The 13,881-nt window shown below is 37.2% G+C and overlaps 2 protein-coding genes across 2 annotated transcripts in view; one reads left to right on the plus strand and one right to left on the minus strand.

The window, feature by feature from the left end:
* The window catches only part of MAPK8 (mitogen-activated protein kinase 8), a 114,944-nt gene that overhangs the window by 41,075 nt on the left and 59,988 nt on the right, over positions 1-13,881 (minus strand). The gene's annotated exons all lie outside the window — the stretch shown is intronic.
* Positions 13,497-13,881, plus strand: part of FRMPD2 (FERM and PDZ domain containing 2) — a 45,885-nt gene continuing 45,500 nt past the window's right edge. The window contains exon 1 of the mRNA XM_057371012.1: positions 13,497-13,620. Within this exon, the coding sequence (XP_057226995.1) occupies positions 13,497-13,620 (124 nt within the window). The remainder of the gene's footprint in view (positions 13,621-13,881) is intronic.

Raw genomic sequence — 13,881 nt, forward strand, 5'->3', positions numbered from 1 at the left:
ATTGGTTGTGACAAAGAATTTGCATTTCACATAAGAAAGTGATATGGAAATTTGCTAGCAAATTATTACAACCAAACCCCAAATTAATAGAAATATTACAGCTTAAAAAGCTCTAAAAAGAAAAATCACACATAATAATTGTTGATAAATACAGCTGATGTTAAAATGTTACCTTTAATAAGGAAAATAATCTTATTAAAGAAACATTGTAACAGCTAGGCTTGTTTAATTATATCTTGGAAAACATTATGACATCAACTCCAAACGACCAGCTAGAGGAACCTGTATTCTCTCTTTTAATGGAACTAGAAACAGACATTAGTTGCAAAATGCAGTTATACACTTGACTTCTGACCATTAGCAAATACTGATTAATTGGGACWAATATTTTTGTTAAGTAGTACCTAAACTGACTGGAGCCCTTACTGGCTCGAGCAAATGTAACAGGAGGCGAGCAGCCACCGTGGGGCACCATGCCACAGGTTATAGATGGGAACGGGAAGGTGGAGCCCTGCTCAGGGCTAACAGATACTGAAGCTCAGATATTTCCACACATCTAGTCAAAAAACTTTGTTCTCTCAAATATCATTAATACTATGAACCCCTTTTTGCTGTTCCTGGGAAGTTCTTCCTGAGCTGCCATGATTCCATGTACAACCAATTTATATTAATTGTTACACCGAGTAACTAGGCAGCAAAGTATGTGCAATCATTAGACACACTCAGCCAACTGGAAATTGCTTGTGGAGGGAAGAGTAGTTTAACTGTTGGAAAACAGTGTTTATGGTGTCACATACCTCCTATTTCTACACACTGAAATTAAAAGAGCATACGGTGTTCTTTATTTATGCTACTATTCAATGGAAATTTTTCATAGGCAAATTTGAGAAAAGTTCTTGRGGTTTGGCATTACCTTTCTAAATTACATACAGCCATCCTTTMCTGCGCCCTTATCAATGAAGACTTACTRTTTGGTTTTCTGAGAATAATTCCAGAGCAAAGGCATTTCCAGGATTCAGAACAAGTCTCTATTGCACAATACCTTATTGAACACTCATATGAGTTCACATCACTTATGTGAACCACATTGGGCAGAATAACGAGGATAAATTCAATAGCAAATGATCCTCTGGGGGTGAAACTGTACCCCTTTATACTACTTTGATCTCTGCACACTTCTCTGCCTTATGGAATAGTACCCTGAGACAACTTATGCACATTCATTCTAGGATTCTGAAATTAAGGTATCTTTTGATCACTTCAGCTATTGTAAGGAAAAATTATTTTCACTCTACCATAGGTAAAGCRTTAATGTAATATACACAAATATATGTTTGTAATGTACACAGGTTTCGTTGTGGTGACAAAGAGCATAACAAATACAAGATCTCTATTCCAAGCAAAAAATTATTTTTTTCCCCCCTTATAACCAGCACCCATGTCCTTGCTGGGTAAAATGGCTATTTTTCATGAAACTATACATTGAGTATATACATGGAATTCCATCAGCATATTCCAGAAACATTTAAAGTTTCAGTCTGATTTTTCTCAGATTAATGGCCTGAACTTAGTTTTATCATTTAGAAAGTGGTTCCATTACAGTCTGAGAGCATTTGGCATTAAATAGTAATCACTTCATAGTCTCTCTTGTTGTATACTAGATGGGTGCATTGGAGAATTTATCATAGGAAATTGGCCTCTCACTGAATTACTTCTGGGATCAGCAGAGCTGCAATCAGGTGTCACAAACATGAGCTACTTGTTCAGTAATGTTTTCTTGCCTCACATCACATCTCAAAAGCAGTGTAAGAAGCAAAAGCAAAAGAAACATACTGAATTGAAAGTGGTATTTTAATTGGGTCTCATCCATTCACAGAACTTTCTAAAGGTTTAGAAATTCACAGGMGGTTGAGCCAGATTCAGACAGCTATTGTTCTGAAGGAAAACTGGTTACTGTCCTGAGTGGCAATAAGAGCTAAACCTTCCTGCACTCTTCAAACACAAATTTAGAAACAAACTCCAATACACCTCCACCCCCTGTGGAGTGGTGTTTTAAAATTATCTTAGGAATTATTTATTAAAGGGAAACAGGCTGTTTGGATAGTGGCCTCTTGTCTGCTATTTTTTTTTTTTTTTACTGAGCTTAGGGTCACATAAACCAGATGTGATTCTCCTGAAGATACTGCTGTGAAACACTCCTGACAGCAAGGACTAGAACAAGAGCATAGACTCACATTCCCGTGTTACTTTGCTAAGCKAAATATAGATGACTGGACAAATTCCAATCTGCTTAGAAACCACGATGGAAATAAAACTTTAATTTGCACATCTACTGGGCATAGGCATGATGCGTGGAAATTCACTATCAGAATTGGTTAGATCCTGATTTGACCAGATCTAAAACAAAAAAAGAGACATTCCCTGATTTTTCTGAAAGCTCAAGCAATCTCCATTTAGCTCCAACAGCTCAAGCAGTTTATAATGCACTCCATGGGACTCCAAACTAAAACTAGCTAAAATTTAACAGAAGCACTGTAAGTCTTCTCTGTTTAACAGAAACCCAAGGCCTGAGCTGTGGTTGCAGTTTTGACAGCTTGCTTGTACCACCATCAGCTGAGAAGTAAATAATAATCTTCACCTTTATGTAAACTTTAAGAGCTTCCCACACTTCAGCTTCTGTGGGATAAAAAGGCATTAATGTCAGAGAATAATTGGATTCTAGCCATTGCCGGTTCTCAGAAAGCTGGAAGGAACATAAGGGAGATCCTAAGCCTCCATCCAGCAGTTCCTTCACTGGGATAAATAGTCTTTTATCTTGTTAACCTTCTTTCATAGYGATCTAGTTACATAAACTTTGCTGCAATTACATACATGTCACCTGTACATAGTGAGGGTCCTATACATGAACAGAAGGAAATCAGCTGAAGCTCTCATACTGTATTTTTTGAGTTTATCAGTCTGAAATGCTGCTTCGGTTCAAACCAGTCGGCTGTGAATAATTTTCTAAAATGGCTGTTTTCAATGACTACTTAAAATAAAAAAAGAACCATGGGTGAGAATTTGATCTCACAAATCTGGAACTGCTGCTTACACCAACAGAACTACCACAGGTTTGCAATTGCACCTTTTCATTAGAAGAATCATCAAGTCTTTTTTTAAAGCAATACAGCACAAAGACTTTATGAACTTTGATTAGTTAATCCAATCAACATTTCTACCTGATTTAACAGGAGCATGTTCAYACAACACATTGTTTCTAGCAAAATGATTCAACAAGCCACACACCCTGTTAACTCCACAAACAGCAYTATACACACACCTACTTAAATCAAATCTGGTAGCTACAAGTGCAGCACTATAAATAACTTCCTATCTCCTTCCCACTCGTTACCTGGGGAAGGAGCAGCCACAAACTTCTGTGTTGCATTCATCTTGCTAGTGTGACTGTATTGGCAAATCAAGCAAATTACTTCCTGAGCTGCATCAATGTCCAGATTTTACTTTTTTCCTTAACAGCCTCTTTGCTGATCTGTTRGTATTTGGATCTACAAATTCAAAAATTGAAGAGCAGGATCAGTCCAATGATCACAGGAGAAGGCAGTAAATAATTTWTTTTTTGCAATTTTGGTAAGGCTTACCAATTAATGTTGGTTTGCCAACTCCAGCATGTTCTGTTTGGGGCATCTCATACGTGAGACCTTTCTATCTAGTTTTATTCCTGCCTGCAGTCCTGTCAGACTGCCTGTCAGATCAGATTTATGATTTCTCTACCAAGCCAGAATTTATAAAAAACTAGTTCTATTTTGCTGCTACAAACTRAAGGGATCAGAGAAGGATATGAAAGGCTGGGTGATATACCCAGTATGAGAATTCAGCAAAATATATGTTTTCTGTGACATTTTGGGTTAGGCAATATTRCATTTCCAAGTGTCAAAAGAGAGGGATTTACAGCAATTGAGATGATGAAACCCTGAATAAATTTTCTTTAAAGATAAATAAAGAAAACCATAGCTTGTATGTTTTCCTCAAAAGCGCATGTCAACACTCAGATACACTGGATGGGTTGACCGAACTGAATGTGAAATCCAGAGTGGGCTAGAGACAACAGTGGCAACATTCACAGTGACTGGGAAAGAAAATAGGAAATATGAGGCTGGTTTGGGTTTTTTTCTATGTTGAACTTAAATGAGTAGTTGCATGAAATTAGGCAATGAAAGAAATCCAAGATTTCCACTTTGACATGAAGAGAGAAATCYACAATCATCTGTGAGGTATTGCCCTAAGGATTGTAGACAAAAATGCATTTGTAAATTCCATTGCTCAGGGACAAATTATAGGGAGAAAGAGTAAACAAATGAAGATTTGTGGACTTATACAAAAMCTAGAAAAATAAAATTAAAGAGAAACAGAGCAAGGAAAAGTGGAGGGAAAACTAATGTGAAGAGCTTACTGAATAAGTCCAATAAAACTTTCTTGTGTTTTACTAAGGTTTTGTTCCCTTCACTTACTTAATCCCAGCTCACAGTTGCCCTGCAGCATCCCAAGAGCTCTCTGTGCCTTGCTCTGACCACAGCTGCACCCTGCGATAATTAACAAAAAAATTTCAGACTACACAATATTAAAAAAATGAATAAATTTCCTTCTTTCAGATTTGGGTTGGTTTATTTTCCTGCCAGATAGATGCATCAAWATCTTATCTGCATTGTTTATAGTCTGAAGGATTTTGCTGCTCATAAAAGACACACTCACCCCTCAGACCATCAGTCTCTGCTTTGGTTGTGCTGTTGCTCCTTGGATTGGCGGGGGCTGAAAGTGACATCAGTCTACAGGGGTTTAGATCTAATGCTCCCGTGTGCGTCAGGTAATCCAATTGAGTCCTTGTAAGTCGACGGACCCGGAGATTTATACCAAGCCACTTCCTAAAAGCTAACTCTCATTACCTGGTGGGTGAACTACAAAAAAAAAAAAAAAAGAAAAGAAAAAAAAAGAAAAAAAAAGGAAGGAAAGAAAGGAAGGAGTGTAAACAGCCTTAGCAGACATGACGTTGCCCTCAACTTCAAACCAGGAGCTGCTGGGTTTGGCTTGCAAGTAAGAGCAGGAACCTCATTGTTTACTTGCTTAGCCACTTGCCAGACCACACAGTGCTTGGTTACAAGATACAAACAAAGCAGTAGAAAGAAAGGAAGAAAGGGGGAAAGAGAGAAGACAGAAGGTGAGAAAGAGAGAAAAAACCAAGAAGCAGAAGTCCAAGTCCTGAATATGTGTAATGTTATATTTACAGCTATTATGGTATAAACAATCTTTATTGGGCAAAAATATAGAAGATTTAAGACTATTCTGGATGCAGCATCTGTCCAACTTGTACAGGTAGGTTCTTACGTATTTCTCTTAATCTCATTATCAATTAAAYAAGTATTAAATCACTCATCTTCTTGGCTTCGTAGAGCAGTATCCAATATTTACCCTGTTGTCTGGGTTTTTTACATTAAACCTCATTTCATTTCTTTTAAATCATTAACTAATTCTGATTAGAAGACTGCTTGTTTGTATGAAAAATAATAATACAGCATGTCGTTGCTCACTCCCTCCTGCCTTTTTCTGGAGTTTAAAACATTCACCTGTGACAGGGTTGCACCATTAATAAATCAGGGTACCTCAGTGTAGTCTTTTTTTCTCTTGAAGACAAAGGAGTAGAAGGCACTAAATTGTTATTGCTCTTGTGCTGGGGGATAAGTCTTCATTTGCATAACACAGTTCRCATAATTCTGGAAAACATGTTTAAGTACATTATTTATTCATGGATTTGTACTAAGTACTAWTATTTAGGAAAGAGCACTGAACTCCAAACAGCAGAAAGATTACCAGTAATTACARCCTGTGACTAAAGACTCTCAGTTAAGAAACTGGTATCCTAATTTCTTCTCTKCTTCTCTCTAATGTGTTTTTAGCAAGTCCCTACATTACAATTTGCAGTTTCTAAATAAAAGCAACCTTATTTTATCGAATTTTTGGCATAGGCTTCATAATCATTACTAATCTAGAAATTTATAGATGGAAATTCCAGAGGAATACARATACTGATCATTTACTATTTACATCTAAATTGTATTGCTAATGATGGGAAACCACATCATCCTCAAYGATGAGGTGAAAGAAGACACTGAGTCTTTCTCAAGTGACAGAACCAGTGAGCATGAGAATCAAGATGCTTTGAATATCTCTYTCCTGCAAGCAAAGGTGTAACTGTAGCATTTCACAACTCAAGAAGTAGCTTTTACAATAAGCAAACCACAGCAGCATTGACTACAGTAGAACTGGCTATGAGAACACTGGACAATATAAACTAAAATCTTAGTTCTTCATCTTTGATTTAGGACTACATTTTTCTTTGGCATGAAGAAGCTGATGTAAAGTCTGCTCAGGTTCTTTTACCTGTGTGGTGGTGCTACCTATTAACCTCAGCATCAGCATAGCATTTGACCCTTCATTCCCTGTTCCTGTGTCTGGAATGAGGTTGCTTCATTTCAGAGAATTACATAATGCCTTAAAAAGGACATAAATCAATAAATATAAAAGAGAAATACTACCATGGTGCTTGAATTCTACTGTCCTACTATTTCTGGCACTGTAGCAACAGAGAACACAGCTTTGAAGCTTCAAGCTTTGAAGTGCTAGAATGGAGATAATGTATTAGATTTAGTTCTAGGCCACCAGTCTGGGCCACACTCTTGCAGAATGAGCTTTTATAAAAGGTGCATGGACAAAAAACAAAGAAAAGTASCAGTAGCTACTTTAGAGGCAGTTGCTCTCTATCATAGACAGACAGGTATTCTGTGAAGTCCTTGACATCTGGCATCAGCCAGGGCAGAAGAGAAAGGGCATATAAACTTAGCAAGAACCACTTTCTTTCAGTTGTAGTTATCCAGTGACATGTTTTTATGCATTTCTATTGAAGAATATCTACTTGCAAACTGACTGCAGTCAGTGTAGTATTTTTCCTCTGAAATTCACTGGTAGTCCCCTTTGAAGTAGAGAGGAAATAGCAGCATTACCTTAAGTCAATTTGAACTTTATTTAAATAAATTTTTAAAACTTACTTGGGTTTTCAATTTTACATGCTCTAGATGAATAGTGCAATATAAACCAAATATATTTAGTTATCATTTCTTAGAAAATAATTTCTATAYTATATTTTTATAATTTTAGCTTTTCTTACAGAAGAAAACTGTTCTTCAAAAACAGAATACAAACAGAAGTATTAAATCAGATCAATAACCGACACAATGGATGCAGTCAGACCCTATTCAAAGCTCACAGTTACAGGCTGATGTGATCATCTTCTTTCCTCTTGCATCTTACAGTTTTGTGGATTGTTATGAATCAGGTGAAAAACAAAAAAGGTTTAGAGTAGTCACTTACAGTTTGGTTACAGCTTTCGCTGATTCTTCAGGATCTTCTAACTACCTAGTCCTAGATATTTTAGAGACCACATCTCTCAAAATCTCAATACAATACTCTAATTCACAGGATTTGTGTTGGTTTTTTTTAGGGTTCAGGGTTTTTTAAGAAGCATAACTTGCAGCCTTGAGCAACAAAGGATTGTGATCCTCATGTGAAAACTGTTCATTTAAGAATATTTCAGTGTAGACACYGGAGTGGGGCAAAATTATTTCACTGAACCCAAACTATCTGTAGAGATCCAAAATCAGATTAATACATATGTACTATGGAGCAATATTGTGCATTTCTGGAAAGCAAGTGATATCTTCGCATTTTAATTCACAAATGGCTGTCTATATCAAACACTTCTCTATGCACACTAGGATAATTTTAAATTTCTAAAYTGTCTCTACATTCATTTTTTAACTTAATTACTTTTAAGGGTACAAAGGAAATCAGTTAAATATTTTTGGGAAGATACCTCCTACTGAATGCAGGTTCATTCCAAATGATGTTCTGCCACCATGACTCAGAGGAGTCAGARGCAGTGAGATTGATGCATCGTTCCTTCTTTGTGACTACAGAAAAGGCTCAGGACACGTTGTTCATAAATWCTGTAAATTTATTTTGAAATTAACACTGATTATTTCAAAACTATAGCTCAATGAATTTTTTATCCTATTTTTAATTCCTCTAATTTTATATTCCAAATTTGATTTATTATRCAGCCAGTCTTGAGATAGTCTGCAATGACTTTTCTTAGTGTATTTGGAATACTTGATATTAAAAAATCATTCATCTTAGTGAGATATTATTTGTGTTTTATTTACATCTATTACTCCATGACTTTTCAGTCCCTTTTGATGAAGTTTCTGAACTTTTGTGTCATAAAGCTGTAAAGATACAAACTTATCCCTGCTCTTAAACATAAAGCACTTCAAAGCAATGTGTTACTGTCAGTTATGAATCTTTGAGGGGGGAAACCACAGAGGAAAATCAAGAGATGGGATAGCCAGACTGATTTTATCTTGRTTGAGGTCCTCACCTGATCAGAAATTACATTACTTGATATGTTATTAACCCACTGTCCACCACTCAGGTCAAGTAAAAGGATGATGRCTAAAAACACATTTTCCTTGTAACTTTTCATTTTAAAAGATCTTTTGGAATTAGCAAGCCTGTCTTGTCAATCTGTCTCCATGGACCAGCTTTCAGTCCTTAAAATCAATTCGCCCTCCAACACCCTAGAAAAGTGTCACGTCAAGTTCCCATATTTCTTGGAGTTTAAACAGAAATCTTGAAAGCAAATTGTTTGATGTTTTGCAGAACAGGACCTGAAGCCCTCTGGCTAATTTCCTTCTTCCATAAAGGTTTTTTCCCCCCACTGCATCTTGCTGCCACTGATACAAGAAGTTCTGACTTTGGCTATACTGAAGGAGGATTGAGGTTCCTTGGGTTTGGTCATTTGTTTATAGAAGGTGCCTTTAGACTGTCAGATAGCACCTGAGTCCGAAAAGGGACTGTTAATACAGCTAAAAAATTGGAGTACAACAGATGAAAGGGATAAAAGGCTAAGGAAAATACCRTGTCTAGAGAAAGTTGACTAAAGAGCATCTTTTTACAGACTTGTGCATAGTTTTATCAGTTATCACTGGAAGAAGCAATTCCTCATCTCTAAAGTTGCCCTTGAAAGTGACCGATAAATACTCAAGCATTGCAGTTAAATTAAGCAAAATTAGCATTAGCCAACTTCCTACATCTTCAAGTGCAGTGGATTTCTGCCAGCTTCCATGGACTGTTGTGAGAACTTTCCCTGGATATAGTGCAAATKGAAGAAGCTACACTCCAAATCCCTCTCACTTGCCTGTTAGTACATACCCACACTCTTTTAGTGAGGTTAGTGGGCAATGTTACCAACCTCTACGTCTGTCAGAGGACTTACCTAGTGGTCCCTCTCTGGCTCACTCTTGTCAAAATCAATTTATTTACCTCTAAAAGAGAGGCTGTGACAGGCATGTATGTCCAAACCATGAACAGGCCTTCCCAGACAGAAGTGTTTATAAAATCTACGTTTGTTTGCACCTTCCAGCAAATTCAAAGTTGGTTAAGTTTACAGCTAGGTATTTTGCAGTATACACACAGAGAGTAATGAAGCAGAACTGGAAGTTCAGTCACACGAAAGAGAAGACCTCTGCAAAACCAGCTTCCAGGCAGTAAAACTGAAAGGCTTTTCTGATTTGACAGAAGCCTTTCCAGTTCACAGAATGCTTGGTTCCTACCAAGGTTAATCCTTTGTTGTTGTTGTTATTGCTATTGCTGTTGTTGTGTTTATACAGAAACTATTTTGCTTAAGTTCTCATTTCCAGTTGTTCTTCAGGATGTCCAGTTGGGGAAAATCTGTTGTTGCTTCAGATTCAGACCAGAAACAAACTTGACTCTGTATTTTCATAACCTAAATGTGATTTCTCCTTCCTCATCATCTTGTTCACTGGTGTTTTCCTATGATCTCCCTTCATCTATTTTTTCAACACCATCCGGATAGTGCATTGACTTTCATGCCATGAAACTTACAGTACAGCTGAACCAACTCCCCAGTAAATTCCCTCCAATAAGTGTGCATGAAAAGGGCTGTCACTTAGGAATCCAGYTRACCCATTGCTCTTGAGGATTTTTAMTGCACTTGKCTGTGTTTGATAAGGGAAGATCAGTTTTCCTACAAAAGTAATAGTTTTTAGCTCTTTTGCTTTCTTTACACAGTAAACAGAATAGCAAAAGTAAAGATGAAAGTTGAACAAAGCCAAGTTGCTCCTTTACATTTTACAAAATAAGACTGCCAAATCCAATAACGTGACCCTGGCATATGAAATTACAAATGCACAATTGTTGCTGTGTCAAATTCCGATGCAAAACTCTAGTTTGTTTACTTTCAGATAAAATCAATTTCTTTCATTGACTTCTGCTTTCAGTGGACAAAAATTTGCACATCTGATAAAATAAAATGTATCAAAACAGAATAATTTAATAAGAAATGTGATAACTAGGTGGGTGTTGCTGGCAAAATAGCCTCATCCCAATGCAACCTTTCTATGCTCTTTCCAAATCTAGGCAAGAAGAGCAGGGGAAAATCTGTTGCTTTAGATTCCATGTAATGAATAAATGTGTGCCAAAGATTAGAACAGGGAGGATATTTTAGGCTAATTGGGATGGTACTATCTTCTTCCATRGAAATCAGCAAAATCAGCCTTTGATCTCAAAGCATGAATTGGCACTGGAAGCCCTTTGCTACTTTTCCCAGYCACAAAAACATTAACCTCTATAACCTGGCCAAACTCCAAACTGGGTGATTATATTTTGCCGCTCTAATTCTTCCCTGCAGGCTCAACCAGGTCCAGCATAATTTCCTGATATGTAGTGCCACTGAAAAGAAGTCCCTTTTTGCAAGGTTGCTGTTAATTTTTCCTTCTTGCCTCCTCATTTGTCTGCCTTGTCTTGTGAGTTGTAGGTTGTTTGAAGGTCAGAATTGTTTGGTTCTGGATCACAGCTTTTATTACAATGAGGGATCATTTGAACATGGGCAGTGCTCCAATGATAACAATATTTTTCGATCCCTTTTACTCTCTTATAATACACATAGCTTATCCTGGCTATAGGTTTTTTTTGCAAGCACTCACACAGTTAGATTTTTTTGTCAGATACCACATCATGTTGGTCTTGAATATCAGAAGTCAAAAATATGGCCTAAAGATACAAGGCATTCTGAGAGTGTTTAAATGCCAATTGCCAATTTGCTTGTAAAATAGCCTATTGCTTAACTCCACATTGCTTTAAAGCAATAATTGGTTACACTTTAAAGAGATTATGATTTCTATATCCATAAAATCTAATATTTTTTCAAGAAGTCTGTGCATCATTGATAGGAKAATTCATTTAATTCATACTGATCTGAGACATCATTTTGCTCTTAGAAAAAAAATAATTACAAAAGTTAAGCATCTCTGGTGTAACTGCTGATTTCACTTTGGTTCTGTAAAGCTGTAACACCTGCACTTTGGATAGTTGCTTATTGAGTAACTTAAGCTACTTAGAAATATCAGCACTGAAATCACTTGGTATAAGCACTTCWATCTAAAACAGAGGATACAGTACTCCTTCTCCCAGCACAGTGTCAAATAAAACAGCACTAAGTACAATCTGGTGGATTACCTGCATGGAGCAGCCACACAGATTCTGGCTATGGGGATGTGAATGGATTGCTTAGTCCCAGTACCACAGGGTTAAGTGAAATGCTATCACAGTAATTTATTATTAAGAGAAATGGTRATGGCTTAGATTAAGAAGATTTGTCTGTCTCTTCTAATTAAGGTTAGGTTTGTAAGAAGCTTTACTGCCCTTTGAAGCTACAGAGACTAAAATTAGGACTCTGGTTCTGTTTAAAATGTCACTAGGTTGGTGTATAATCCTGTAGTGATTGCAACAAGGGATCGTTCTTCCCATGTTATGATTCCTTGTTTGCAAGCTCGTGAGCAGGACAAGACCCCACGAAGCTAAGTCTGAGTAGTCTATTAATCAGCAACAAGTTGGTCCTGCAGGACACTGTAATGCACTTGCAGTGACCCCTTGAAGAGTCCATRATGGTTGGGAAGCTGGCAAAGCAATCAGCTGTAAGGCACAGAGATTGCAGGCAGAGAGCAAACGGTGGCAGTAAGTGGGCTGTGTACAGAGTGAGGAAATTGTTGGGGGGAAGATCTGTTCTCAGGCCGTGAGTGAACTCATKTTACAGTGGTGATCACAATCCTATATGAGACAATAGCATCCCAGGCTACAGTGTCCTCACTTGCTTTCTACAGATAATGTCAAAACCTCAAATCGGTAAATGGAGCACTTCAAACTTTTCTCATTTTTCCCCTATTTACACAGCATAAAATGAACCGGTGGAGCTCACTGTTACAGGAGAGTAACAGCAGAAGCTCTTAATTTTTTTTAGGATATTTGAAGTTTAGATTCAGTTTTCCTTACTGATGATCAGACTTAGAGCAGCTCTGAATAGATTAATACATTACAGAAATGTAAAACTCAGTGAATGGAAAGATCACCCACTTATGAAGAGCAAAACCTTCTCTGAGAAAATTTAGCATGACAAAGCATTTGAAGGAAAAACAACCTTGATACTTCAAGTCACAAGTCAGTTTCTAGTTGGCTGGGATTAGGAAGATATTTTTCCAGTATGTAGGACATGAAATTATAATCCGCTACAGAGTGCCTTTGTATAAATGATCTGATGCTGTGTTGTAAGTGGGACAAAACAGAGAGAGTGTGTGGACCCACATTCTTCTTCAGTAGGCCAGGTCTTATATGGGACAGTATGCTGGGAGCCACTAAATTGCTATTCAACAGTTCAAAAAGAATCATCTTTTAATTTGGTTTAGGGAAACAAAGCAAGTTTATATGTATATTGGAAGGGATGAACTGCAGGCACTAAGTCTCATATGTGAGCAAGAAAATCGCTCATCAGTGAAATCAGTAAGAGACTACGAGCTTTTACTGATCAATCTGCAGAGCAATGAAGGAAATTCAATTGCTCTGTTGGACTGTTTATAAACTTTTTATATTACAGGACATATCTTTTGTTTTGCCATTCTTTTTTCCTTAGATTAACTCTGTCATGTTTTTATAGACAGGAACATCCAATTATTCAGCAAAATCAATTACCTCCCATTCAAATAACCACTCACAAAATCTGAACAGCACATATTAATGGAGGATCTCCTGAGTAAAAACTATTTGCTCCACAGAATCTTGTGATGGGTTTCAAATGATGAGTAAAAGGGCTCAAAAAGATTACAGGAGGTCACTAAGTTCAGTCCGCTTTATTTACTCTTACTCAGATAAGACAGGGATGAACAATACCTGCCTATTCTGAGCAAAAAAAAAAAAAAGCAGCGTGGTTCACAAGGTATTTTTTACTGTGAGAGGGTACAGCTATAATCAGTAGGGCTTGTCTTGAGTAGTTCAGTCTACTTTAGTGTGTCCAAAACCTGGTATCTACTGCAGCAGGCATGAGCAGTTCCTGTGTGACATTGGCCGAGGTCCTGTGGGCAAAAGGAAGCCCCTTGGAGGAAGAAGAAATATGGGCACTCCTGTAYCTGTCCACAATGCAGCTGCTGGAGGATCTTCACAAAGGTGAGGTCAAAAGTATCTTTTTGGGGCTCTTATTGTTGGAAATTAATGCTCAAGTTATTTTAATTCTTTTGAGTGTTTTGAGGGGTGAGAAGTACTTCAGTGCTGCTGGGATTATGTGCAGATTGTTCTACCAGCAGAGGAGGTCTTCACACAGTTTTGTGAGAATTTTTGTTTGTTTTCGAAATTTAGCATTAAGTAGTAATAAATCTAAGTACAACTATATGTAGACAGAAGAGTCCTTCTGAAARTCTGAATAACATG

The sequence above is a fragment of the Malurus melanocephalus genome, unplaced genomic scaffold, assembly GCF_030028575.1.
Source record: "Malurus melanocephalus ecotype Western Australia unplaced genomic scaffold, MMel_1.1 scaffold_137, whole genome shotgun sequence".
NCBI lineage: Eukaryota > Metazoa > Chordata > Aves > Passeriformes > Maluridae > Malurus > Malurus melanocephalus.